A 25,774-nucleotide genomic window follows, 5' to 3' on the forward strand; every position below is an offset into this window, starting at 1 on the left:
AACAAGTGGTTCTTTTAAGTACAAAGTAGAAAGCATCATTTCCTTGGCACAGTCGCATTTCGGCTCCCCAGCTCCCCATATTGCGACGGCCTATAAGAGTAATTTATTGTTATCGGGGATATGCATGCTACAGCAGTTGGCTCTTTTACATGGCCCGTGTAGGGTAACGATCTACTGAACCTCGAGTATTTAAGTATTCTGCGAAAAGCCATAAATATTGCTAGTCTTGGAGTCGGGGATAAGATCTATTTACCCTGCATTATTTGGCGCCGTAAGCGGAAGTTGCTATACCATGCTTTTATATCATTCAGAGATCAATGCTGATTAACACATCCTAAGTTTTGCGAAAAAGAGCCGAAAAATGCGATTGATAATCACACACCTTTTTTCGAATAAAAATATACATTGTATATATGAACGGAACAACAACCAAAACAGATTAATGTTGTCTATGTATAACTCTCTTATTCGATGATGAACTCTTTTTAGTTATTTGATGTCCACCGCTGAATAATATTAAGTTTTTGTCCACGTATTGTAAAGATCTTTAATTTTCCTTATACACCAAATTACAATTTGTATTAGTTTCAAAGGAAAAGAATAATTAACGTTTTCTTGAGGGTGTCAATGGAGTAGCCCGTATGGGTTTCGTGTGGCGAATTTAACCGGGTATACTTCTGTCATACTGGAGCACGCAAAGACGCTTCGATCTTTCGACTCGTTAAAGACTTATTTTATAAAGGAAACATCTTAATATATATTCCTTTGATTAGTTTCATTTAGAGTGAAAAATGTTTGTTCACAAAAATTTGACCTAGAAACTAAGATATTTGCATTTGAACATTTAGGTGACAATCAGTTTATAAATGCCACAACATGGATTTCAGTCAAAGCTAAAGTGTAATTTATTTATTTTTTAAAAAGCAAACATGCATGGGAAGTGTGATTTGTGTTTAAAGTTTTCGTTATCAGTATAAGGATATTTTGTTTTTCTAACGAGCGGCACCGCACAGGGTAAATGTAATCGACAGTGTAAATGAATGTGCAATTGATTATAGATGGAGCTTGGGTTTTTTGAGAAACCGATTTGGAAGTTACTTGTTATAAAATGAATGTTAAAAACTTGCACCAATTGCTGTTATCTTAAGTTTAATAATGGTCCCAGTTAAACGAATCATCTCTAAATGCCTTGAACGAATATAATAGTTTTTATCGTACATAAATTATAAACATGGTACATGTAAGGGAATACATTGGGGAGTATTGGCCACACTTGTCGATAATGTACTCGTGCATGTATGCGCCATAAACATTAACTTGTTATCCGAAGTTTAATTTTCTTCTTTATCCTTTGGTTATATGTACATGTATTGTATTCATTTTAATACATTCATATAAATGTTGATAACTTTGTTTTATACATAACCCAACACTTTACATTTCTATATCAAACAATTACATGTACACATGAATAAATTATGTTACAACATTATGACATTATTTGGCTGGTATAAAGAGAAAAAAGTTGACAAAAACCTTCCAAATACGATTTTAAAGTCGGATGTTAGTAACGTTTTCTACCTGTTTTATGTCCTTTGGATGACACAAGATTTCTTTCTTCGGGCCTTTGATCAAAGCTTACTTTGAGCACACACTTTGTTTATTCAATTTTTTTCTGGTGAATTACCTAGGGAATATTTATACGATTAAACTGCATCAGCACAAAGCAATACATTATTATCTTATTGTCCATTATATATTTAGATGGCTATCAATCGAATTATGATCACGGAAGTAGAGTAATGAAAACACAGAAGACACCGGAATATTTAGACGTGGAGTTGTTGGGACATATGATAATGCTAACGGATGTTTAACACCGCTCAGCTAAGACTGCACAAAGGTAGTAAATATGGTTATGCAATTTATTTCTTAGTTGCTGGGTTAATACAATGGACATGGAAACTTCATGTATGGTTTATTGGCATTTTATTGGTTTCAATAACCAAATGATATAAACAAAGCAGACTACAGGTGAAACAAAAATATCTAAAAAAATATTCAAATAAGCAGGAAAAACATGGGATTTTCAACTATAAATTAGGAGTTTGATTAAATACTTTCAGCATCAGATACATTTAAGATCATCAGTTCATGTCAGAAACTAGATATTAGACTTAAAGATGCATACAACGTGCTTTTATCGTATTCACAGGAGATAATTTCATGAAATAAACAACAAAAGTTAAGCCTTTATAGAGCCTGGATAAAAATCTAAGATCATTGTCATAACTTTACAACACACTCTATATATGTTTTTATTGCATACATAGCAATTTTACAATGATACTTCAGAGCTATACAAAATATATTCTCGAACATTGTAAAGGGATAATGTTAACAAAATTATACGTCCGTTAATCGGTTTTTAAAAGAATACCGGTGAATGAGGACATTCCATAAATAATTGTTTTTTTATTGATAGTATGATGATCTCCTAACAAAATATCAATATATATTTTGTCACCGATTTCTGCATGAACTACAACCGTGTCCGATCCGCTGTTGATAACCTTTCCATTAATTATGATAACCGTTGCTATAATTGTTTTATTTTGAATCATTCTCAACATTATATTTTCAACATCATTCGAGAAAACGTTCAAGTAAAACAAGTAAAGCCCGCTCACTGGACAATGGAAAATTCCCGTAGTTGTATTGTATGCATTGCCAATATTTGTGATGACCTTAACAAACTTTAATACGGCCAACGTCCGATTGAACGTTTCAATATTGTGTTGTAGTTCTCCAGAAAAGGCAACTTGGCGTCCATTTTTGTTTACTACGGCTGCAACAGAAAGAAATTGCATTGGAATTGAATTAAGACACGTTTAAGCATGAACTATTATATATAATGAATATGTGCATGTAACAGATGCTTATAATATAAGGAATATCTCACAATAATTTATACATAACGATTGAATACCGCCGCATGAAGTAATAATTTCCAAATGGCGACTTACTTGGATGGTGTTATGACTATCCTATGGAATTTGAATTATAGTACCGTTGCAATTTTACTTTGTTTTAGGTGTTTTTAAAACCTTTGAGCCATTAGAAATTTAGGATAGGAAATTACCAATAAGATTGCACTTAGCATGAATTTCTGCGAATCATAAATGGTCAGGAATTCCCATCCTGAAATGAGTAAATCGGATCAACTATAGATAACAATTGCAGTTGTTTGGATTATTGTCGCCCTGTTATTGTCGTCCCGTATACTACTTGTAGGCAACCCGTGTACCTAGAAGTATACTAGATATACCCCGACTCTCTCGAAAAAATACTTTTTGAATCCGTATTTTAACGCTATTTTACATAGTTTTATCAATTATATACATAGCAGTATATTTTTTAACAAATGTAAACTTTTTTTAAAAAATTCTGATCATAATCAACCTTTTTGTGCATCGAACACATTTTTGTGATGTCATGAAAATGGATGAATATAAGCAACAAATATAATAAACAACAGTAGAGCAGATTGACTTGGGACTATATTTGTTGGCGTAAGGGCTTACAGCCAAGCAACAATGGAAACGAAAGGGAGGAATGTAAGAAGGAATGCTGATAGAATTGTTGAAATTTACGTAAGATATTTTACTACATTATTTTTGGCGAGTTTCAAACAAATGAAATGAGTCGACGAAATGTTGAAACGGATTAGAGGCTGAAACTCTGTAGGGGGCAATTATACGGGATAACACGAAAAAGTAATAAAATAAGACTTCTTTGGAAAATAAAGTAATTGCCCGAATTTCATTCTAGTATAGCGTGTAATGGAAATTCAATTGCATTACTGCTCGGCATCGCCATTTCATACCGCTAATAAGTCTTCGAATGATTTGCACATTATGGATTCGAGACTACACATCTAGCGGTGTCTGTTGAAGCTCTAGAATCGTGGTTAGCTGGACTAATCGAACATATATTGCATTCTTCAGCATGTCAATTGGATTAAAGTAAATGGTTAGCAACACATATGTTGTGAAACGCTTACTGGACGATCTCTTTACCGAGAGTCGTGTATCATTGAAGTCCACACAAAACCTGGATTCGTCAGTGAACAAGTACTGACGTTGAGAAGTTACACCCATGGTAACACATCAAAATGAAATTCAACATTTTGATCTTCATCATTTGAACGTAAACGTTTTTCTATTGTTGTTGTTTTATTGGTTTAAAGTTGCATGCACTCTGTAAACGTCTTATGGCTAATTTTCAGCTTTACTGTTGGGCAGCCTGCGCATCCGCGCAGTCTGATCAGGATCCATGCTGTTCCCTATCAGTTTCTCTACTTGTTATAGGGTATATAAGCGAACAGCATGGATCATGATCAGACTGCATCCAATCGGTGCATTATTAAGGCACGAACGGGCACTTGAGTAGAACCACCGACGTTCCGTAGGCTAGCTTGGTAGCTTCCTTACATGAAAGAATTCAAAGTTCTTGCGAGATTCGGACCTACAGCGGTGAAGGACAAGTGATTTGAAGTCAACGACATTAAGCACTCGGCCACGGATGTAACATAATTATGTATACAGCCAATTGATCTCATTAAGTATGCGTAAACAGTTTGTCCTTTTTGACATCAAACATTAATGAGATTGTAAATGCGTTGGACTATTCTTAACAAAGAGATAAAAAGAATCTATTAATTCGAAATAGAAATAGGAACTTGCAGTAGCAAATTCCTGCTTACATAAATCTGACCCACCCCATTAACACTTGGAAAAGAACTAATACTGCTCATACAGAAAAAAACAAACTTACCAGAGTTGTTTGTAAGTGCTTGTACCTGTTCTTCTAGCTTTTGAAGTTTGGTCTCTAATTGAAGTCTCATAGACTGTTCGTTTGATATGAGCTTCAAAAGAGTTGACACGTCAGAGTTCGAAATATTTCCTGACACTACAAACGCGTTCGTCGACGTGAGACCTACTGCAAAAACAATCAACGCCAAAAAAGACATTTTCATGAGAAGTGTTTCAGTTAAATATCGGAATAATTTAGAAAACTAAAATGTCTACTGTGGGTTTTATATCATAAACTAATACAGTACATACCGTCTTTACTGGCCTTAACGTATATATAATTAAGTCAGTCTGAACACTTTTCATGGGTTTATGGGCGTATAGTTAGGTATATATTGGCATTTAATTGACGACGAATGAAATAATAACTTGAATTTCATAAAAATTCGGAGACATCTTTAAGCTCTATTCCAATTCTTATGGAAATGCATCAACCCGAGATTCGTAAAGATGCGGAATACTTCGCTACTTTCCGTCGTTTTTTGTGATCAAATGAACATCAATATGTTCTTGAACAGCAACTATCAACAATTTATAATAACATTCATGCTTAAACATTCCTTCTCATTTTAACTGTTTGTATATCTAATTGTTAAATAAATCATCCCAAAATGTTTGATGTTTACATTACTTAATGAGTTTTTTACTGTAAAGAATACTTAAATTCATATAAGGACACACTGTAACATATAATGAATTATCGGTGATCGTGGTGGATCATAATTATTGTGATAAAGTATACAGATATTGCGCTGTATATTCATTGTAAATTTCATATCTAAATAAGCTCATTAATTCATCGGGAAGAAATTTGAATTATGAATCAACTGGGGCTACAAAAAAATCCTTGATTAACGGCTGCTCATTCATTGAATGTTTAACTGTATTTAATGTTTACAACTGCGTAATTATCTAAAATTGTATCACAAAAAGCTTATGTAAACGATAACCTAAATTCCAGTTCTTCTAGCTTACACTAAAATGTATTCATGTACGATTCAATGTCCTATCGTAAATCGTATAAATATATACATGCACAGTGCGTTAACTGGAGTGCAGATATTAGTTTTCCGCACTCCAGAGCATACCCATTGATTGGCTCATTTTTTTCTTGGGTTTACATATTGTGACGGAAGAGAAAGGGAAAGCGATAGAAATATTACATTCAGCTGATCGTTCATTGGTTACTTTTTTCTGGGGTTTCACAACAGGGAACGTGTTTTGTTTTTTGACTATGATTCAAAAGAGAAAGAACGTGATCTGATTTATACTTGGAGGCTACGCCCCTCGTACAAACCAGATACCAAACCATAAGCATCTTAAAAAGATACTCGGACGAAGTTAAACTGCTTTTACTTGCAAAGGTTATTTCGAATTTTTGTAATAGCATTTAATTTTTAGATCTAGGTAATACTGCAAGATATGTTTCTATATGGAAATATCGTGTTTTTTGACTAACGTATTTCATGTACACATTAATATATGTTTTATTAATATGCAAAATATATCGAAATTTTGAAAATATTATGAAAAATCATATATTACGAACACTGAACATAATCTACTGGTATCTAGGAATGCACACGTGAAATGTGTTGGTATTCGACAATTTGGACTAAAAATAGATTATCATTTGTAACACGATAAGTCTTATCCACTATTCCACTATCAATGAAACAATTCTTACGCCAGGCCGCCAACTTCACACATCTTAAGAAGATCTCGGTCAGAGACTTTAACTAAAAAATTTGTTACGATACCTCTTGAGACTATTTTATAATTTAAAAGTGTAAACGTTTCAGAACGATTCTTTATATCACATGATTATACTAATTTTACAATGGCCAATGAGATTGTCAGATTTCACTTTGTAATTTTATAATGTCTTATAAAAAACCTAATCACTTCATTTACAGCAAATCAAGCCGTTCTCAGACGGACTTTGTCCGGAAAAAAACTAAATCACACCAAGTTCTTGCTTTTAGTATTACTTTGTATAGGTAACCCAGTTTGTTTCATAGATATTGAATAACAAATATCAACTCAACTCAACTCAAATAATTTTATTAGCATAAAACAAATAACAAGTTTATAGCCATACAAAATATAACAAGTACGTTCAGTTATAATGGAAATACAGGCATGTTTATATAATTTACAGAAGAGTACTACAAAGACAAACACATAGTATTTTTTTCCTAAACATTTTACAAGGTAAGATTTTGTGTGATTACACAAACATAACATTAACATTTACAATATTATAAGGCAATGCTGCGTGAAGTTTAAGGAAAAGAAAGATAACTATACAGTATAATGATGAATATTGGTGTTTATCTATGTATAATTAAATAAAAGCACTTCATACAAATGAAATTATGATTGGGAGACACGTAGTTTGTTGCAAAATGTATGAATTTCGATAAACTTATAATAGTTGCATTTGATGTAGAAGACATATGATTTCTAAATTTTGTTAGCGTAGGCCAATGACAAGAATAGTTCTTCTTAGTTCTCTGTATTTAGGGCAAACTAACAGAAAATGATATTCATTCTCTAATATATTCATGTTGCATAATAAACAGTCCCTTTGATCTCGCGGTACATTGTCTATGAGAAGAGGTTCTGAAGCGGGCTAAAGCGTTTTTAAATCTTTCGTCAGTTATAACTTCCAAATACCGTTCTCATTCGAAAGCGTGTTTGAATTCTAAACGTCTAAATATAACCACCTCTGAATACCATCTTTGGAGAAAATATTTAAAACAAAACCTAAAACACATAGATAATTAATGATTTTCATTTAATGATCGAACATGCAATATATCAACCAAAATCAGGAATTATGATATACATGTCCTTCATATTTTAGAGTTACATTTTAAATCAGGAAGTAAACAAATTCAAATAATTTCAAGTCTTATACGGCATTTGAAATTAGTTAAGAGATATCGTATGCCCATTTTATACACCAAAATGAATTTCGGCGAATATTCTTGTTCCATTCGTCTGTCCGTCCGTCTGTTAGAAGTACACTGTTCGTTCTGTATCTTTTGAAACGATAGAGTGAAATAGAAACTTCTTGGCAGAAATGTAAAGCATATTGAGGCGATGTGCATAGCATATGATTGACCGTCCCGAGTTCAAGGTCACACTTTTTATTCAGTCAATATTAATAAATAGTATATACTCGTATATATCGCATGAATCACTAGATAAAGTACATGTTTTAGGTCAAATCTATGCGACCAGCACCTTTTCTTCGTACAAACATGTTTTCGGAGGGACGGTACATGTATGGCGAAAATATGCAAGTTTTCGTGTTTTCGCCTTCTCTTTGTCTTATATTCCTTGACAGACTAAAGGCTATAAACACGAGATACGAAAAAGCGTGACTTTTCCGTGCGTTTGACCGTTCGTTGGTGTTTCCAAAGACAACCAGAAATTAATCTCTTTTCTGCGACTTATCAAATAATAGATAAATACAGAATCCCTAAAGAAAGCCCAACACGGCAAAATTGAAAATGTTGCAGGCTCGGTTTGATTGAGCCTGTTCATGGACGGTACTGTAAAGTGCAAGTTACCGTCCACGCCCCCTAGCACCGGCTTAAGCAGAATTCAACATTTAACATGAACTGGTAAAATTTAGAATTTTGAAACATCCGCAGATGTGTTCATATGGCGGTTAAAGACTGTTTAGATTTTATTAGGGTCATCAGATTCAGAAATTATCCCAGAAGAAATTAAGGGTCCTTTGACATGCAAAATGTAAAGCAATATTACACTGAACGTCGGTTTACAAAGTCTCATAACAAATTGCAAGTACTTTTAGTTGGAGAAGCACGAATATCAAGCACGTCATCCCTGCATTTGAAGTCAAAGAATGCTACAACTAGACCAGTGCGCCACCTCTACATTTATAGATATTTTGCTATGGTTTAAATATTGTCGTGTTTGGTCACCCATATTGTGACCCTCCTGTAAAGTTAAGTCTTCTTATCAAGGCATCACAGATTAAGCAGTTACTCCCCTTTCACTTGGCGAGATATGGCTCTTTTTATGCCCGGTGTAGGGTACAAACCCATATAAACCCAAACCCGTTTAATATACCATTCAAAAAACCATGAGTATTAGACAAAGCGAACCAGCAACCCATGCATTCCCGGGCGGTCGTTGCTATGTCATGCTTATACCATTTATTCAGAACACCTTGCCTTTATATCATTCATTTAGAACACATTGTCGTTATATCATTCATTCAGTACACATTGCCTTTATATCATTCATTCAGAACACCTTGCTTATTACCATCATCTATTTCCGAAGTCTGACGGAAAGAGCCAAACTGTTGCGAGTGATGATAACAACCCATTTTCAAAAAAAAAAATCAAATGTCATTGAATAAAACAACTAGAACAAATTCTATCTTTAGTAGTTTATTTTAGTTTGCTGTCGTTTTTTGTTGTTGTTTTCGATCCAAAGATAACAGAGACTGATATATTATAAGATAATGTGCACATTATATCTTGTTTACTGAAAACAATAAGGTTTTTGTCTATTTTGTAGTAAAATCTTAAATATTCCCCTCACATTGAATACAATCAGATTTACTATCCCTAAAGAATTTTATCTCGGCCAATCTGGACAGGCAGGCAATCCAGGAAGCAATGAAATTTATCCTTATGAACGTTTTTTTTTTTCAGCATGATAATTACATTTGATTTCACATGTTATATAAATCTCTTTAGATTTTTTAAATGAACTATTTCAAAAAGAGTAATGAAGATCATGTGTCTTATTTTTACAATCATCATCTAAATGATGTTCGAGTCCGACGTGATCGCAAGGGTATTCTTTAAAATCGTCTTTTACATATTTTTTATCGCAATCTTGACCGCAAAGCTTAAAGCTTTTCTTTTTTTTTCATTAAAATCTATTTCATATATTTATTTTTACTTTTCACCGTCAATTGACTCAGAACTGTCTATGAACTTTTACTAAATTTCTATGTAGGGCGACTATGAATTAACTTTAACAAAATATGTTGATATTCTTTAACAAAATATGTTGATATTTGTGCACAAGTTTGGTTTTTTTTGTTTTTTTTTTTTCGTTATCGGCCTCAATTTGATGATTTTAATCCATTTTACCCGGTAATTATCCACTACTCATGTAAAAAGGTTCTTAAAATTTAAACGGTTCCAGTTCAATGAGCACATAGTAAAATGGATGGAATTCGAACATTCCTTACAATAACATTTGTTGTTGATTTGTTATAATATGTATAATATGGACGTTTTTTTTAAACGTATGCCCGGCGAAATATTTGCAAGTGTTTAAGGCATAAGCTTCTATTCAAATATTTTTGTAACTAGTTTTGTATAATATCATCCCATTTAAGTGAGAATAACGAACACTTAAAATATCTTTTAAAAGATTTTATCTTTAACTGTATTTATTTTCCTTACTTCAGGATTCAATCACTTGTTTTGTTTCAAAGAATGCGATCTCAAGATTACATAATGTTTAAAACAAGAAAACACGCACGCATTTTCTTCTTAAAAAATATTATTCTTTTACTTGATGGCCACACCTGAACAATATTAGTTGTTTGTATAAGTATAAATGGTAATACTTGCATTTTTTTTTTAAAAATATGACAAATATATGACAAATTTTCTGCGAAAATTGTTTTCAACATTTGAACTGTACTGTTCCATTTAATTGTATGAACATAAAAGATTAGTTTCAATAATACAGTAACGCAAAGTACTATCAGAAACAGATGGCATAGTGGGCTTAATTTTAACACTGGCTATCCCACCCCTCAACCCACACCTCCCTACAAATCCAGAGTTCGATATCACCGATGGCCAGAGATTATTTGAATTGGAAACTGAGGACCTTAATGTAATGCTGCTGCCATTCTAATTAATTTCTCCAAAAATCTTGGGTTGAATTGCTGATAGATACTGTAAAAAATACCAGATCACTTTGGCCTCTTTGAAATTTTTCTGCAGCTCTTGCGCGAGACGCTTTCCTCATTTAGTTCATCATGAGCTTGATTAACTTCGTGAATTTTATATTTTCCACACCAGTCTCGTGTTTTTTCCTCACTCAGTTTCTTTCATAGTAAGACAAAATGGCGAATTTATATAATGGGATTTTTTCTATTAAGGATAAATATTAGGGGTATCACGTTTATCCGTTTAATAGGGTTCAGTCGGTTTTTAGTCTAAAACCGGTCAGAAAATTCACTTATCGGTTATCGAACTTAGTATTAGACCAATAGCCAAAGAATTTGAGGAATGATTTTAAATATTTCATTTCTTTTACTTTGACAAGATATGACGTTTTGGTATTAATATCTTGAAATAAAAAAAAAAAGTTCTGTAACACTCAGGCAACCGCTAGTTTAGATATTTTAACTGCATACCATTCTTAAACATGTATATAATGTATATATTAGTAAGTTTCAAATTTGCATGCAACATTTTCATAACTATTTCATATCTATGAAAAAAGTAAACACTATTTTAATGCTAATCGTGAAATCACATTTCTAAAATGATTTGGTTTCTTTATACAGTAAAGTACTTCAAAATAATTTTCGGCGTCACTTATAGAACATGATTTATTACAAGCCCATCTCCGTGACCTATTATATGTCCCCCGGACGGAGCAACACTTCTTTTCTTTTTGCAGGCCTTTCTTTTATATGTACAGGTTTATCTTTTTTCAAAAAATACTATAAAAGTGATGTGTTACTTCCTTTGAGACAAAGCACATACCTAACGTTGACAAACTTCTTAAAATCATGACATATAATTCAATTGGAGTTTTTCTGTTTGTATTGCTTGCTGGATCCAACGCTTCTGTCGAGCATGAAAATGACCTAACACGTGAGTAATGTTTTTTCTCTAATTTCTAACTTACAAAACAATGAGTATAGGTCAAAGAAGACGATTGAACATAATTTCAGCGACGCCAAAAGTCCTTATTTGTTAATAAAACGATAGATCATGCTATGTCACTTAGCTTATCAAGAACTGTTAATGTCTTCCAGATTTAAGGATATGAATAATTTGTAATAATTACTTATCACATATAAATATTTGCGTTAACTTGAATATGAACATATATGTACCTCTGTATGCTTCAAAATGGCAATTTTTATAATATTGATCATTAAGTGTTTTCATAATGGTCTTGTTCTTGGGCTGAAGACTGACAAGTAAACCTGAGGCCAAAGGCCGAAGACTGATATAACAGTCAAAACCCCAATAACAAGGTCATTATAAAAACACTTAACTATTGGCACTACAAATAATCTAAAAAAGTTAAGTACTTAGTGAATAAAAAATAACTTAATGAAATTCCGTTGTTGTGAGATATTGCAAATGAGACCCTTTTCAGTGAAAAAAAAACCAGATTCATAATGCCCGGGATGGGAAGCCAATAAAAATTCTCCAATCTCATAATAACCGAGTTTTCTCATAAAGGCCGTACTTTTTTGCATAATGCCGTGGTGTACTTCATATTAGCCTTATATTTGAAGTGAAAACTTGCCTTATACTGAAAACTTAATTAATAATTTTTTAAATTCTGCATGTATAATAATGCTAGGGGATATCAAGCAGTAGCATCCAAACCGAGCCTACAGATTTTTGTTCTTTCTTTGCGTCTTTTAAGGTTACATTAGTTTCACATAATTTAAGATTAGTTTAGTACTTAATTTCGATTCTATATATTCGCATGTGGAAAATTTAAAAAGTTTATTTGAAAAATAATGTTCATTCAACTCTGATCTTTTATCGGTCTTGTCTGCTAGGGTACTAAGTGAAACAATTAACAACCGTGTACGAGTGCAAAAAGTTTGCTTATAAATGTACAAATCGTCATCTTGGTACAGTAACAGGTTATATTAATAGGAGTTATTTCGTTATTGCATAAGTTTATGATTTGTTGAATGTAACGGATGGGGCACACATAAAATAACGTTTCCGATATTTTTCACTTGAATCTAGATGATGGTACATCAAGAAAGATGGACGATTCCGCCATTGTGGCAAAGTTTAGACAACTAGAAAACCAGATCAAACTTCTTGAAGAAAAACTTAGCACTGTAACATGTAAGTTGAAATTTATTTCCTTTCATGTTAAGATTATTATGATTGCAAATATATGCACAAAGATTTAACACTGTAAAATAACAATGTACTGTAATTAGATTGATATTATTTGTTTTTAGATTTACTTGCTGTATGATTGGCATTCCATTTTTTAATATCTTGTAATCTTGTTGCTGACTTTTTTAGATATAGATCATCATTGGTCAATGAAAATTATTCTTTTTCTTGTAGCCAAACCGATACCAGATAACAGACAGATCGCTTTCTCCGGTACACTCAGCCGAAGAATTCCGAGGTCAGAATTTGGACAGATCGTAAAATTTGATGTTGTCACGACAAACATAGGAAACGCCTATGACGTAACAACAGGAATTTTCCAGTGTCCAGTATCTGGGTTATATCTGATATCAACCACCGTGCTTGGGGACAAGGACGCTTCTGCGATTGTGGAAACTCGACAAAATGGTAAACTGATCGCAAGGCCGCACTCGGGAGAAGGCGGATATGGCCACAAATCTGGGACAGATACAACTGTCATCCATGCAAATAAAGACGACAAAATTTCATCAAAAGTCATAGGTGGCTGGACTGCTTTTCTCGACCAATTTTCTAGGTTTACAGCAGTACTTTTGAAAACTGACTAAAAACAAACAGATTTTACAACAAAAACACTAACATAATGTAAGAATTGCAACCATCACGTATCAATATACTTTTATTGTTGATAAGTTCAGAAAAAAGATGACAATTTTTTTTCTGTAATTTTACTTATTGGGCGCTGATTGTACCGTTAGTGTAGCTTGTTGTTTGCTTTCAAACGAAATAAAAACATATGATTACATGTGTGTACAGTGTCACTTTATTCGCTCCGTAAATTTTGATGAAATTATTTCCTACATGGCTAACCTTTCTGTAAAACATTTGTCATTTATTTGGTATGATTTTAAGGCGTATTATACAGGAATGCTCCTATTTACAAAAAATTTACGTTTAAAAATGGCTTAAATTTTCCAATTCTATCAAAAATTATACGTAAGTCTTTCTGCCATAGACTTCGCTTTTTCATACAAGAAAGCAATCCTTGTAGCTTGATTATATACTTAGATGAAAGCGTGGCACGAAATATTGAACAGAGGGAATATCTGATTTATTAAATCTTGAAAGTTGCCATATGACTTTTACGTAACATAAAATCCAAAAAACATAAGTCTCACCAAAAATATTTTGTCAAATTTATTTTCAATATACAATATGTATTGCAATATACTTACAAATAATATGAAGAAACAGTGGATGTATACGCAACACAAATAAAGTAGGATGAGCACGTCCTTTAAACATTAATTATCAAAACATGTTACTGGTTTTTTCGTCTTGGTGTGTACTCCTGAGAGAAGCACTATGGTATATGAATTTAAGATTGACCCTGATAATGAAATACTATGTTATAGTAACATTAAGGTATTGTATCACAATTAAGGTATTGTTCTGCAAAGAATACCTATATACTATTTTGTGCATTTCAATAATTGGGCTAGAGAATTGTCAAGTTATATTTTAATGTATCCATTTTGTTTAGCTTTGAATTTTCTGTAAATAACGATTCCAATAAATGAAATCGAATAAAATATACTTAGAATAATTGACACTTGGAACAGTAAATCGTAATTTCCAGTTGTCTCTGACGTGTACCCGCCGAAGTAACCTCCGAGGAAATTCCCAACTCCTTTTAATACATTCCATGTGGCGAATGACGGCGCGTAATCTTCCGTTCCGTAGATTTCGTACATAGCAACGGCTACGTGTGCATAGATGTTACCTATACATAGCCCGTTGATTAACGACGCGGCAAGAAGTCCGGCGTACGTGTCAACATACACTACAAGACCATGTGACACGGCCGTGACCAGAATCCAGTATCCCATATGAGTTGCACTACTAATTTTACACATGACCTTTGACACGGATCCCATTAGTCCACCAATGAGGTTAGTAACGCCAATCATAGATATGAAAAACGAGCCGACTTGGCGTTCAAAACCTTTCAGTTCCACAAGATCAACAATAAAACGGCTTTCTGCAAGAGCAGTGAATGCTAAAATCACAGAATTCAATAATAGTAACCAAAATAATTTCTCTTTAAACAATGAAAATTTAAACAAGCTCTGTTTTGCAGACGCTGACGTTTTGTTGGTGACATCCTTTGATGAATACCGTTGAGCAATGACCATCAACATTCCACATGGAACGGCGTTTAGACAAATAGCACCAATCACCATTAGAGCCCCATTCCAGTTATACGCTTCAATGCAAAGTTCCATAAAATAAGACATGGTAAACTGACCTAAACTTGAGCCTATTGAAACAAAACCGATCACCGCCGCTTTTTGGTTGTCAAAAATATCTCCGGCGACGACGAATGGTCCCATGTACACAATTCCAAAAGACGCACCAGACATGATTCCGACGAGAATTATAATCGTTGGCACATTTACTGCTAGAGAACTAACCGCCACACAAATACTGCCGACGACACCGCCAATAATAATACAGTAACCATATCCTATCTTCGACACTGGGAAACTCCAAAGAGCACCACCCACGGCCAGTAAAGCTTCGAAGAAACTTTGGTTAAGTGCAACTAATGAACGGTCTGCCTCAAACACCCGAATCAACTGCGCGTATAGAACGCTTAAACTGTACCCAAATCCCATTGATATCAAAATTGAAACCAAACACGCAAATACAACTAAAAGTTTTATCACAAAAGGTACCTCGTTATTTGATACGTTATGTCCTTCTTCTGTTGAATTGTCACTTATTTTGTCGTTATATTCAAATGACAAATTCTCTACAAACGCTTTTTCTCTTTCTCTCCAGCTTGAAGACGCTTCCGCAGCATTGTACATGACAGGCTCAGGCCATTCCTTCTCGATGTCTACGCCATTCTCCTCTTCTTTACCACTGTCAGTATAATGTTCGAATTCCGAAGATAACAAGCGACGTTTCTCCTCTGACATTTCTAACGTTATTGATTCAAAATTATCCGATGTTCGCACAAAAAACAAACGTGCTCAAAAGTATTATTTCTTTATAAAATCAGCGCTCCTAGGAAATAATCGTGTTCTGGTATAAGTCAATTTATTTATGACAGTTTCAACAACTATATAGCGTTCTTTGTCCTTGTTTTAAACAATTTATTTTATTCAGAATTTATCTAACCGTAAGCAGTTTAATAACAAGTTTTGTTCTTATTACATATTGCGCTCGATGCTAACCAAAGTGTACAAATATATGACACAGTATGGTTACGCCAAGGAAAGGAACGTGTATTGAAGTACTTAAATATTTCATAATCTAAGTTAATATATTCGACGTCATTCATACAGCTGTGATGATCCATACGAAATTTGTTTAATTCGATACTTGTTTACTCGAACTTTAGGAAAACAACTGAGGATTTCATCATAGGAATTGCAATCACCTGTTTCAGTTTTTAATAGATTCAAGTTTAAAGTTTATTGGTGAATCGACAATGAATATTATCAATGGCCATTTACACACATACATTATGTATATGGCAGACAATTTACATTGATATTAATATAAACAGTTACATATATATATTTTTTAAACATAATTATACAACTTAAGAAAAAACACAGAAATATACAATTTAATCAACATTTATTTTAAACATCAAAGATAAATATTTATTTATTTGTTAAAAAGCGATAAGGAATTCCAAATAATTGTTTCCACGTTTCATCCTCTCATCTATAAATTTCGCTATTTTCTCAAAAGAACTTATTTATGGCGTCTAATAAGGTACATGTAACTCATAAACTTGTCTTCTGCTGGAGATCAAAATACCGCGTTTTTTTACATTTATATCAAATAATTTCACGTTGGTGCTGAGCTCTAACATGGTCTAAAACCAACATTTAAACTATTTAACTCATGGTTGCTCCTTTCTAAAGAAAGAATTTGACTTGTTTTTTTTTGTTTTGTTTTTTTGTTAGCAAAACACTCATACTATACACCCTAAAATTATCATTTTTAAAGTATACCGAACAAAGAAGAACCATATACTGTTGAATGTTACTAATTTAATCTTAGGTGACTATGAGAATGACAAATCGAGTAATTATAATAATCAATCATGAAATTTTCTGAAAACTTTAAAGTACTTTTAATTATTTCATTCATTTTTTTTTATTTATTTATTTATTTATTTATTTACTTATTTATTTATTTTGGAAAAGAAAATAATAACAGGAAAAGTCATCCTTATTGTAAAGGTTTATTTCTAAAATAAATAATGGGGCAGAAAATACACTTCTTTGATCAATTGTGTATTGTGTACTTGTTATGCACCGGGGGAAAACTGCACGGTTCAAACAAAGTTTAAAAGCCTTGAAGATTATGAATCTATATGATTATGCGGTATCATATTTAAACGGTGTGTTAACCTTTTACTGAATTTTAATGAAACTTCAAAATGGCTGCACTCCATTTTGAATCGTTCGGTACATCCCGTATATTATGCAACTTCATCAGTCGAAATCTGACGTAAAGTGCCGGAAATTTGCGATGGTATGACGCACTTTAGTATGTTTTTACTTTTCTGGAGTGATTTCGAATTAATGTTTCTCAACCTTGAAAGAAAACTACACATTATCTGCTCTGAAAATATGCTTATATATTAAGTTGAGATGATAAAAATAATGTTAATAAGATTATGTTTACACTAGATATAATCTACAGTGGACAATGGTACAATACATGATTACCAGCCTTTTATTTATTTCATAGTTACCAGTAAGGAAAAAACTGCTAAATAAATCGATTCTGTTGGAGTACAAAAAAGGAGAGTGGCCAAATGATTTAGATGTCTTCCTCTAAAACGGTGGTCGTATATTTAAGCTCTATTAAAGTAAATGGTCTTGTTAAAGTTCTTCATGCGACACCAAAATGAAGGGTCGGGAACAAACTCGAAAGTGATTAAAAAGTCTCTCAGCCGACTTCACAGTCGGGCTTAAACTAAGAGAGTAAAAAACGTATAGAGGAACAAAAATAATTATAATAAAAAACAAAACATTTATCTTTACACAAGTCTGGTATATGCTAACACTATAGTGGTATCCCATTGACGGCTTCACACAAATACATGTGTATATTTATACTGAAAGAATTCAAAAGCGAAGCTATCATAGCATTTAAGTTTTTTCTTTGTTTTTTTTTTTCTTTGTTTTTTTTTTAAATATTTTTTTTTAAATTTCAGCAACACATAGTTGCTCATATTTTTTACCCGTTATTGTAGAAAGTGGGGTCGGGAAACCATGCATCCACCTCTTCCGCTTACAATATTATACATATATCTTGAAATGTTGTTTTGACATATAATTAACAGTTGTTTTCTTTTTATTTTATGAGAACTTTAAATAAGAAAAAAGCTTGGCCTTAAATTTTCATAACTGCTTCTCCTTTGACCAATGGTTAACAATCTTATTCATCCGACGACTTGTAACATAAAATCCCAATTGTCATAAGTGAGCCCCATAGAATCATGACCCGGGTCATTATAATATATTTTATTTAAAATAGTGACCCCACTTTTATAAAATAGTGATCCCCTTATATTTAAAATAATGACCCTCTATTTTATCTATAAAATATTGACCTCCACCTAATATTCTCTGTAAAGTCAACGTCATATTACAATTGCGTATACGTATTGTTGTTGTTATTGTGCCTGTTGCTGCTTCTGGTTCGGCCGTTGCTATTGCCGCGACAACAGCTGACAAAACAAGGGTAAAATTTAGAGGTTCAGCTAAGAATAAGCGAACATCTTATAAAAATGAAGTTTAAATTACTAAATGCTTAATGCAAATTCTCCTTTGTGAAAGAGTGTTCATTTTCAGTGGGTTTCGGTAAAGTATGAGTTCAAATTCCTAAGCAAAGCAATCTTTTTTCTCCTTTTTTTCTTCATATTTTGCCTTCATTTAGGCAATTCAGCTATATAGGCCATCATCTTTTTTAGGTAAAAGGGTGTTTTGACTTAAATAAATCAATTATTAATGAACTAAAAGTACCAAATACCGTGCATATTAAGCAAACATTTAATTTTATACGAGGTGCACTCTTACTCAAGTATATATGCTTAGTGCGCAATGGCGCTGTGATATAGCATTCGTTTCGTATATGATCGGATCCCGGAAAAGTGGTTTAAGTTGTGCTTAGTTACTTTTCATTTTAATGAATGATACATTTTATTAACATAGAGCTACTTGAGAACATGAAGTTTTACACTGATTTGTATTCAGCATATTTCAAGTCAACTTAATGAGATAAATGACTGAACATTAGCAATTAAAGAAATACATTATGTGTAAATACAATCCAACTACAAAAGTGCAAAACTAGTTGAATTGACGTTTTGTTATTTATGATTGTACCTTTAAGTAAGCAAAGAAGTAATAGAAAGAGCATCGAAGCACGAGGCTATCTGATTTGTACGAGGGGCGTAGCCCCCGAGTATTTATCAGATCGCCGAGTGTTTGATGTTCTTTCTCTTTTGTATCATAGTCAAACATAAAAACACGTTCCCTGTTGTCACAATATGAAACCCCGGCAAAAATGAACCAATGAACGAACATCTGAATATTATATTTCTGTCGCTTTCCCTTTCTCTGCAGTCACAACATGTAAACCCCTGAAAAATGAGCCAATCAATGGGCATGCTCTGGAGTGCGGGTAACTAATACCTGCACTCCAGTTAACGCACTGTGCATGTATATGTTTACGATTTAACTCTGACACATTTTCAACAGAAAGGGCCCCAAACTATGATACAATAAACATTTATGAAGCTCATCAATATTGTTAAATAAGAGGAGGATGTCCTTAAATGGACCGTAAATGTCCGTTTACACGTAGATCTGCTTGGTTGTCTATTCAATCAGATTGTGCTGATCTCCGTCGTACTGTTGCGCATCTTCGCAAAGGCACAAGACCTTCAAAGAAGATTACAAATGTAAAATATATAAAGCGGTACTTTAATATAGCCTCACTGTCTCGAGACGGACTCATTACTGTTAAAAGGAAATTGCCGTTTATGCCAAGTCAGGAATGTATTGTTGTTCCCCGACAGGTTCTCGCTTTTGACCGTCAGCCATTTAAATCTGTCGTACAGAAATACTTTTATGCTTTGGATATGGACAAATCAATAGACATGGTCACTAAAGGTTGCCATCAGTGTGCATCCCTGGCAAAGGCACCGAAAGTGCGCGATGAGCAAAGCTCCGAGGATCCACCGTTGGATTAGCTTTTGCTGCTGATGTAATGAAGCGGGAACGTCAACTTGTTTTTGTAGTTCGAGAATGTGTTACCTCGTTTACATTCACAAAGTTGCTAGAAAGTGAGCGTCATAATGACCTACGTGACGCTATCATACAATTATTGGCAGAGATTCACCTGCTTGATGGTCCGTACGCTGTGATAAGAACCGATCCAGCTCCAGGTTTCAAAGCATTGGTAGATGACATCGTATACGAAGGCTGTTCAATATATAATGAGACTGTCCCCATATATTTTATGCTTACATCATATATAACAAAATGTGGTATAATTATTGAACATAACTTATCCGGCATTTCAACCTTATATCTTATGTGTTTCGGGGAGGTGCGCTACATAATTGTTTTTATACTCTTACGTTTTCTTTTAATAAAATTGTATTTTACAACCGAGTCGACGGATTTTCTGCAGAAAATGGTCCGAGTGGGAGCATTCAGCAGGTGCGCAGGTGCGCGATGACGTAGAATCCTACCATTGTATTTGACATCCAAAAGAAAACTAAGTCTGTTTTGGTACGAATATGAAAATATGTCTAACAACCATATTTTTAATTTAAATATGCCCACTTATGTACAATTTTAAACAAATTCCCCTCGGCATTTTGTACTTTCGGTGTCTACAACCATTATAATAAATATACAAATAATGTATTGTTTCGTTTTGTATCATGAATTCACTTATTTTAGGTGGACATTTACTTGATATATTGGAAATAAACTTGTCAACAACTCCCAGCATTAAATTACTATCTGTTTACGTGTCTAGTTTCTTAGCGTAGGTAAGACTGAAATACCGTATCTGTTCTGTGTATTCATACTATTGTGTTCGAGCAATCGGAACGTCCGCGGCTATTATCTATAATAACCTTGGAAACAATACGGAATGAAAGTAGTTCTACCGCGAGGTTTCAGATGTAAACATAAACAAAGAATCTTCGATTATGTAAAACGAATGTATATATTTGACATCCGAAAGAAAATTTAGTCTGTTCTGTTTCGGTACAATTATGACATTTCTAATTTAAATATGCCCACTGATGTACAATTTTAAACAAATGCGACTGAATGTCAACAGGTTGGCATTTTGAACTTAACCATAATAATAAATATATAAATACTTAGTAATGTATTGTATGCTTTTGTATCTATGAATTCACTTCTTTTATGAGGACATTAACTAAATTAATTGGAGAGAAAAAACTTCTCAACAAGTCCCAGCATTAAATTACTATTTGTTTTCAAATTTAGTTTCTTAGCGTAGGTTAGACCGAAATACCGCATCCGTTATGTGTATTCATACTATTGTGTTCGAGGTCTTTATCCGAAGACTGTCGGAAAGGGCCGAAAAGTTGCGATTGAGGACTTCGAACACCAATCGTAATAGTAATTTAATGTTGGGAGTTGTTTACAAGTTCATTGTAAAATTCCACCTAAATTCTAGAGTCTAATAAACAATACATTATTTCTATATTTATTATTAAGGTTGTAGAAACAGAAAGTATAAAAAACCAACTTGTTGACATTCAGTCGGATTTGTTTAAAATTGTGAAATTGTAAAATCAGTGGGCATATTTAAATTACAAATTGTTGTCAGAGATATTTTCAATCATAAGTGTACCGACTTTTCTTTTGGATGTCAAATATATACACTCGTTTTACATTATCTCTGTTTCTGTTTACATCTGAAACCACGTGGTAGAACTATTTTCAATCCGTATTGTTTCCGAGGTTATTATGGATAGGTCCTTTTCCGAAGACTGACGGAAAGGGCCGAAAAGTTGCGATTGTCAATTTTGAAGCCATTTTTAGAAAGCAGCAAGAATTGCATTTAGAGTAAAGATGTGATCATGTAAAAATAGAAAATAAATAGTTTTCATGATATCTTTTGAATCATTCATATTTACGCTGACGTTTAATTTACTTAATCACGCTAAAGATGTGCATTTTCTATGAACGAAATGGTTTACACTTAAAAATGATCTTGTTATTTAGGGGAAGCCAACCAGTTTTCTTTTCAAAATGACTTCAAAGAGGATTTCACCTCAAACATTTTACAGTGCTTCCATGCAATAGTTGCTAACAAATTGTTTACGTCAGTCGGCAAGTGGAGATATCACTAATAATACTATTTTGGAGAATAATGCAGCTTCACATATGCATTTTATACAAACAAACAATGCATATGGAAGTTTAAATGATGTACTGTATAGGGAGTCTACCCAAGGGGTAACTTGAATTAGGACTTGTCACTCATTCCAATATTTATTAACCTGTTACAATTAACTTTGATGAGTTCTACCTACCAATTTCAGGTCAAAAGGTCAAGGTCATTGGTACTTGATATATCAAAATTTCAATGGGTCATAAATGGAAAGTGCGTATACAAGGGACTTGATTTGTTCTATGTGAATAGATCTTGATATATCTAGTCCTCAGGTGACCGCTTTAGAGACAAATGGTCCCTTATAAAGAATGTAATTTTCCTCTTTGTTAATTTTATAATTATCCAAGTTGTTGTAAAAATATAAATGGAATATATATATTCAATTTGACATTTAAACACATCAAATGAAACAGAAATGACAAAGCGAACGATTATTGGCTTTTTTAAAACATGTAAAAGCTAACCTTATTTCGTTTAAATGCAACAAGAACTCATGTACATTAGAAAAGCTCGTTTGTCTTGATCTTCTTTTTTTTTAGAACTTGTCAACAATAAAATTATATTTATAACGTGATAGTTACAATTCATACATATTGTTAGCGTTTAGTCAGTTTTTAAAAGTACTGCTGTAAACCTAGAAAAATGGTCAAGATGATCAGCATGGCCAAATGCGACTTTGGAAGAAATTTTGTCGCCTTTGTTTGCATGGATGACACTTGTATCTGTCCCAGATTTGTGGCCATATCCGCCAATTCCCGAGTGCGACCTTGCGATTAGTTTACCATTTTGTCGAGTTTCGAGAATCACAAAACTGCTCTTGTCCCCGAGCACGGTGGTTGAAATCAGATATAACCCAGAAACTGGACACTGGAAAATTCCTGTTGCTACGTCATAAGCGTTTCCAATGTTTGTCGTCACAGCATTAAATTTTACGATCTGTCCAAATTCTGAGTTCAGCATTGGTTGGCTGAGTGTACCTGAGAAAGCGACCTGTCTGTTATCTGGTATCGGTTTGGCTACAGGAAAAAAAGAGTAATTTTCACTGACCAACTTAATACATTTGAAGTTTCCTTATCAAGTAAACCGGAAATATATAAAAATCGCGCGAAAAAAATAGATCAAATATATTTGAAAGGGTCTGTTACAAGATATTAATTACTGGAATGCCAACCATAAAGCAAGTAAATATAAAAACAAGTAATATCAATTTAATTGCAGTACATTGCTATTGTACTGTGTTAAATCGTTGTGTATTATTGCAATCATAATAAACTTTACATGAAAGGAAAGCAATTTCAACTTACATGTTCCAGTGCTAAGTTTTTCTTCAAGACGTTTGAACTTATTTTCTAGTTGTCTAAACTTTGTCACAATGACGGAATCGTCCATCTTTCTTGATGTACCCTCATCTAAATTCAAATAAAAAATAGCGGAAAAGTGATTTTATGTGTGCCTCATCCGTTACATTCAGCAAATCATAAACTAACGAACTCCTATTAATATAACCCGTTACTCGATATATGCCTTCAGTTTATAAACAATCTTTCTACACTCGTACAAGGCTGTTAATTGTTTCACTAAGTACCCTGACAGACAGCACCGATAAAAGACCTGAGTTGAATGAACATTAATTTTCAAATAAACTTTTTGAATATGCGAATATTAGGTACTGAACTTATCTTAAATTATGTGAAACTAATGTAACCTTAAAAGTCGCAAAGAAAGAACACAATGCTGTAGGCTCGGTTTGGGTGCTACTGCTCGATATTCCCTAGCATTAACATACATGCAGAATCTAATAATATACCTAATAACCATTGCCATTTTTGATGCATACGTAGGTACATATAAAGTCATATGTTAATATTTGATTTAAACAATGTGAAACGTAAATAATTATGTGGCACAGTTATCATTACAAATTAATCATATCCTTAAATCTGGAACACATTAACAGTTCTTGATAAGCTAAGTGACATAGCATGATCTATCGTTGTAGATCACTTCATTCATTAACAAGACTTTAGTATGGACTTTTGGCGTCGCTGAAATTATGTTCTTAATCCTTTGTCCTGTTTGATCTTTACACATTGATTGATAAGTTAGAAAATCATCATTACTCACGTGTTATGTTATTCAATTTTTCTTCAAGAATTTTGTTCTGATCTTTCAGCTCTCTGAACTTTCTTTCCGCTTCAGCATTGTGTAGAAGCCTTTGCGTTCGTTCATCTGAGATCACGTGAAATAAACTCAAGTACTGAGAAAGACACATGCCATTTTCATGCTCGTGCGAAGCATTAGATCCAGAAAGCAATACAAACAGAAAAACTCCAATTGAAATATATGTCATGATTTTAAGAAGTTTGCCAACGTTAGGTATGTACTTTGTCTCCTAGAAAGTAACACACCGTTTATATAGTGATCTAAAAAAACGTGTACATGTAAAAGAAAGGCCTGCAAAAAGAAAAGAAGTGTTGCTTCGCCCGGGGACATATATTAGGTCAGGGGATGGGTTTTATATGTATTCTATTCTATAGGTTTCGCCGAAAAGTGTTTTGAAGAAGTTTACTGTATAAAGAAACCAAATCATGTTAGAAATGTGATTTCACGATTAGCAATGATATAATATGTTAACGTTGTTTTCTTCACAAACATATATATTCACTATAACAAAAAGTTTTATGTATATTTGAAACTTACAAACAAATACATTATATACATATTTAAGAATGATATACTGTTAAAATATATAAACAAGAGGTGGAAATTAAAACTGTTCTATAGAATTTCTTTAAACTTGGCATGTTGTTAGAATATGATAACAGAAACATTTTTTTTTCAAACGTTTGGGTCACCGTTCTCGTTTTTGAGTTATCTACCCCTGAATCAGAATCTTCTACTTATTTGAGGTCATTTAAAGGGCAGATAACTTATACATATGCAAATGAATTCTTGTTTTTACTTCTGGATAATGTTTTTCTTTTTATTGTTGAATACAATACATAATTAAATGCATTTTCTTATATCGTTTCTGTTAATTTTTTCAATGGAAATAACGGTACTTTAAATTCATAAAAATTGGCCAATTTTGCATATTGACTAAGACGAATGTAAGCTTCATGAAAAAAGATAGAAAAAAAATGTATTGTTTCGCTTCATTGAAAATTATCTGCCCTTGAATTTAACGAAAAAGTCCAATTCAAGGGCAAATAACTCGAAAATAAGAACGGTGACCCCAAATTTATTTCC

The 25,774-nt window shown here is 33.1% G+C and overlaps 4 protein-coding genes across 4 annotated transcripts; 1 reads left to right on the plus strand and 3 right to left on the minus strand.

Annotated features, from left to right (window-relative positions):
- Positions 1 to 1,965: 1,965 nt before the first annotated feature.
- LOC132721657 (complement C1q-like protein 3) lies at positions 1,966 to 5,079 on the minus strand. The gene is made up of 2 exons (XM_060705993.1): positions 4,837 to 5,079; positions 1,966 to 2,848 (listed from the first exon to the last, which is right to left on the minus strand). Exons 1-2 carry the CDS (start codon positions 5,036 to 5,038, stop codon positions 2,418 to 2,420), a joined length of 633 nt encoding a protein of 210 aa, XP_060561976.1. The 5' UTR covers positions 5,039 to 5,079; the 3' UTR covers positions 1,966 to 2,417.
- A 6,534-nt stretch (positions 5,080 to 11,613) lies between these two features.
- Positions 11,614 to 13,662, plus strand: LOC132721663 (complement C1q-like protein 2). Its single transcript, XM_060706003.1, has 3 exons — positions 11,614 to 11,773; positions 12,899 to 13,003; positions 13,235 to 13,662. The coding sequence occupies exons 1-3, from the start codon at positions 11,689 to 11,691 to the stop codon at positions 13,645 to 13,647; spliced, it is 603 nt and encodes a 200-aa protein (XP_060561986.1). The 5' UTR covers positions 11,614 to 11,688; the 3' UTR covers positions 13,648 to 13,662.
- A 267-nt stretch (positions 13,663 to 13,929) lies between these two features.
- Positions 13,930 to 16,322, minus strand: LOC132721664 (monocarboxylate transporter 13-like). The gene has a single exon (XM_060706004.1). It carries the CDS (start codon positions 16,021 to 16,023, stop codon positions 14,554 to 14,556), a length of 1,470 nt encoding a protein of 489 aa, XP_060561987.1. The 5' UTR covers positions 16,024 to 16,322; the 3' UTR covers positions 13,930 to 14,553.
- Positions 16,323 to 23,025: 6,703 nt separating this feature from the next.
- LOC132721658 (complement C1q tumor necrosis factor-related protein 3-like) lies at positions 23,026 to 25,045 on the minus strand. Its single transcript, XM_060705994.1, has 3 exons — positions 24,650 to 25,045; positions 23,830 to 23,934; positions 23,026 to 23,541 (listed from the first exon to the last, which is right to left on the minus strand). The coding sequence occupies exons 1-3, from the start codon at positions 24,873 to 24,875 to the stop codon at positions 23,129 to 23,131; spliced, it is 744 nt and encodes a 247-aa protein (XP_060561977.1). The 5' UTR covers positions 24,876 to 25,045; the 3' UTR covers positions 23,026 to 23,128.
- Between the last annotated feature and the right edge of the window lie 729 nt (positions 25,046 to 25,774).

The sequence above is a fragment of the Ruditapes philippinarum genome, unplaced genomic scaffold (assembly GCF_026571515.1).
Source record: "Ruditapes philippinarum isolate M1 unplaced genomic scaffold, ASM2657151v2 ctg881_1_1_1_1, whole genome shotgun sequence".
NCBI classification, from domain to species: Eukaryota; Metazoa; Mollusca; class Bivalvia; order Venerida; family Veneridae; genus Ruditapes; species Ruditapes philippinarum.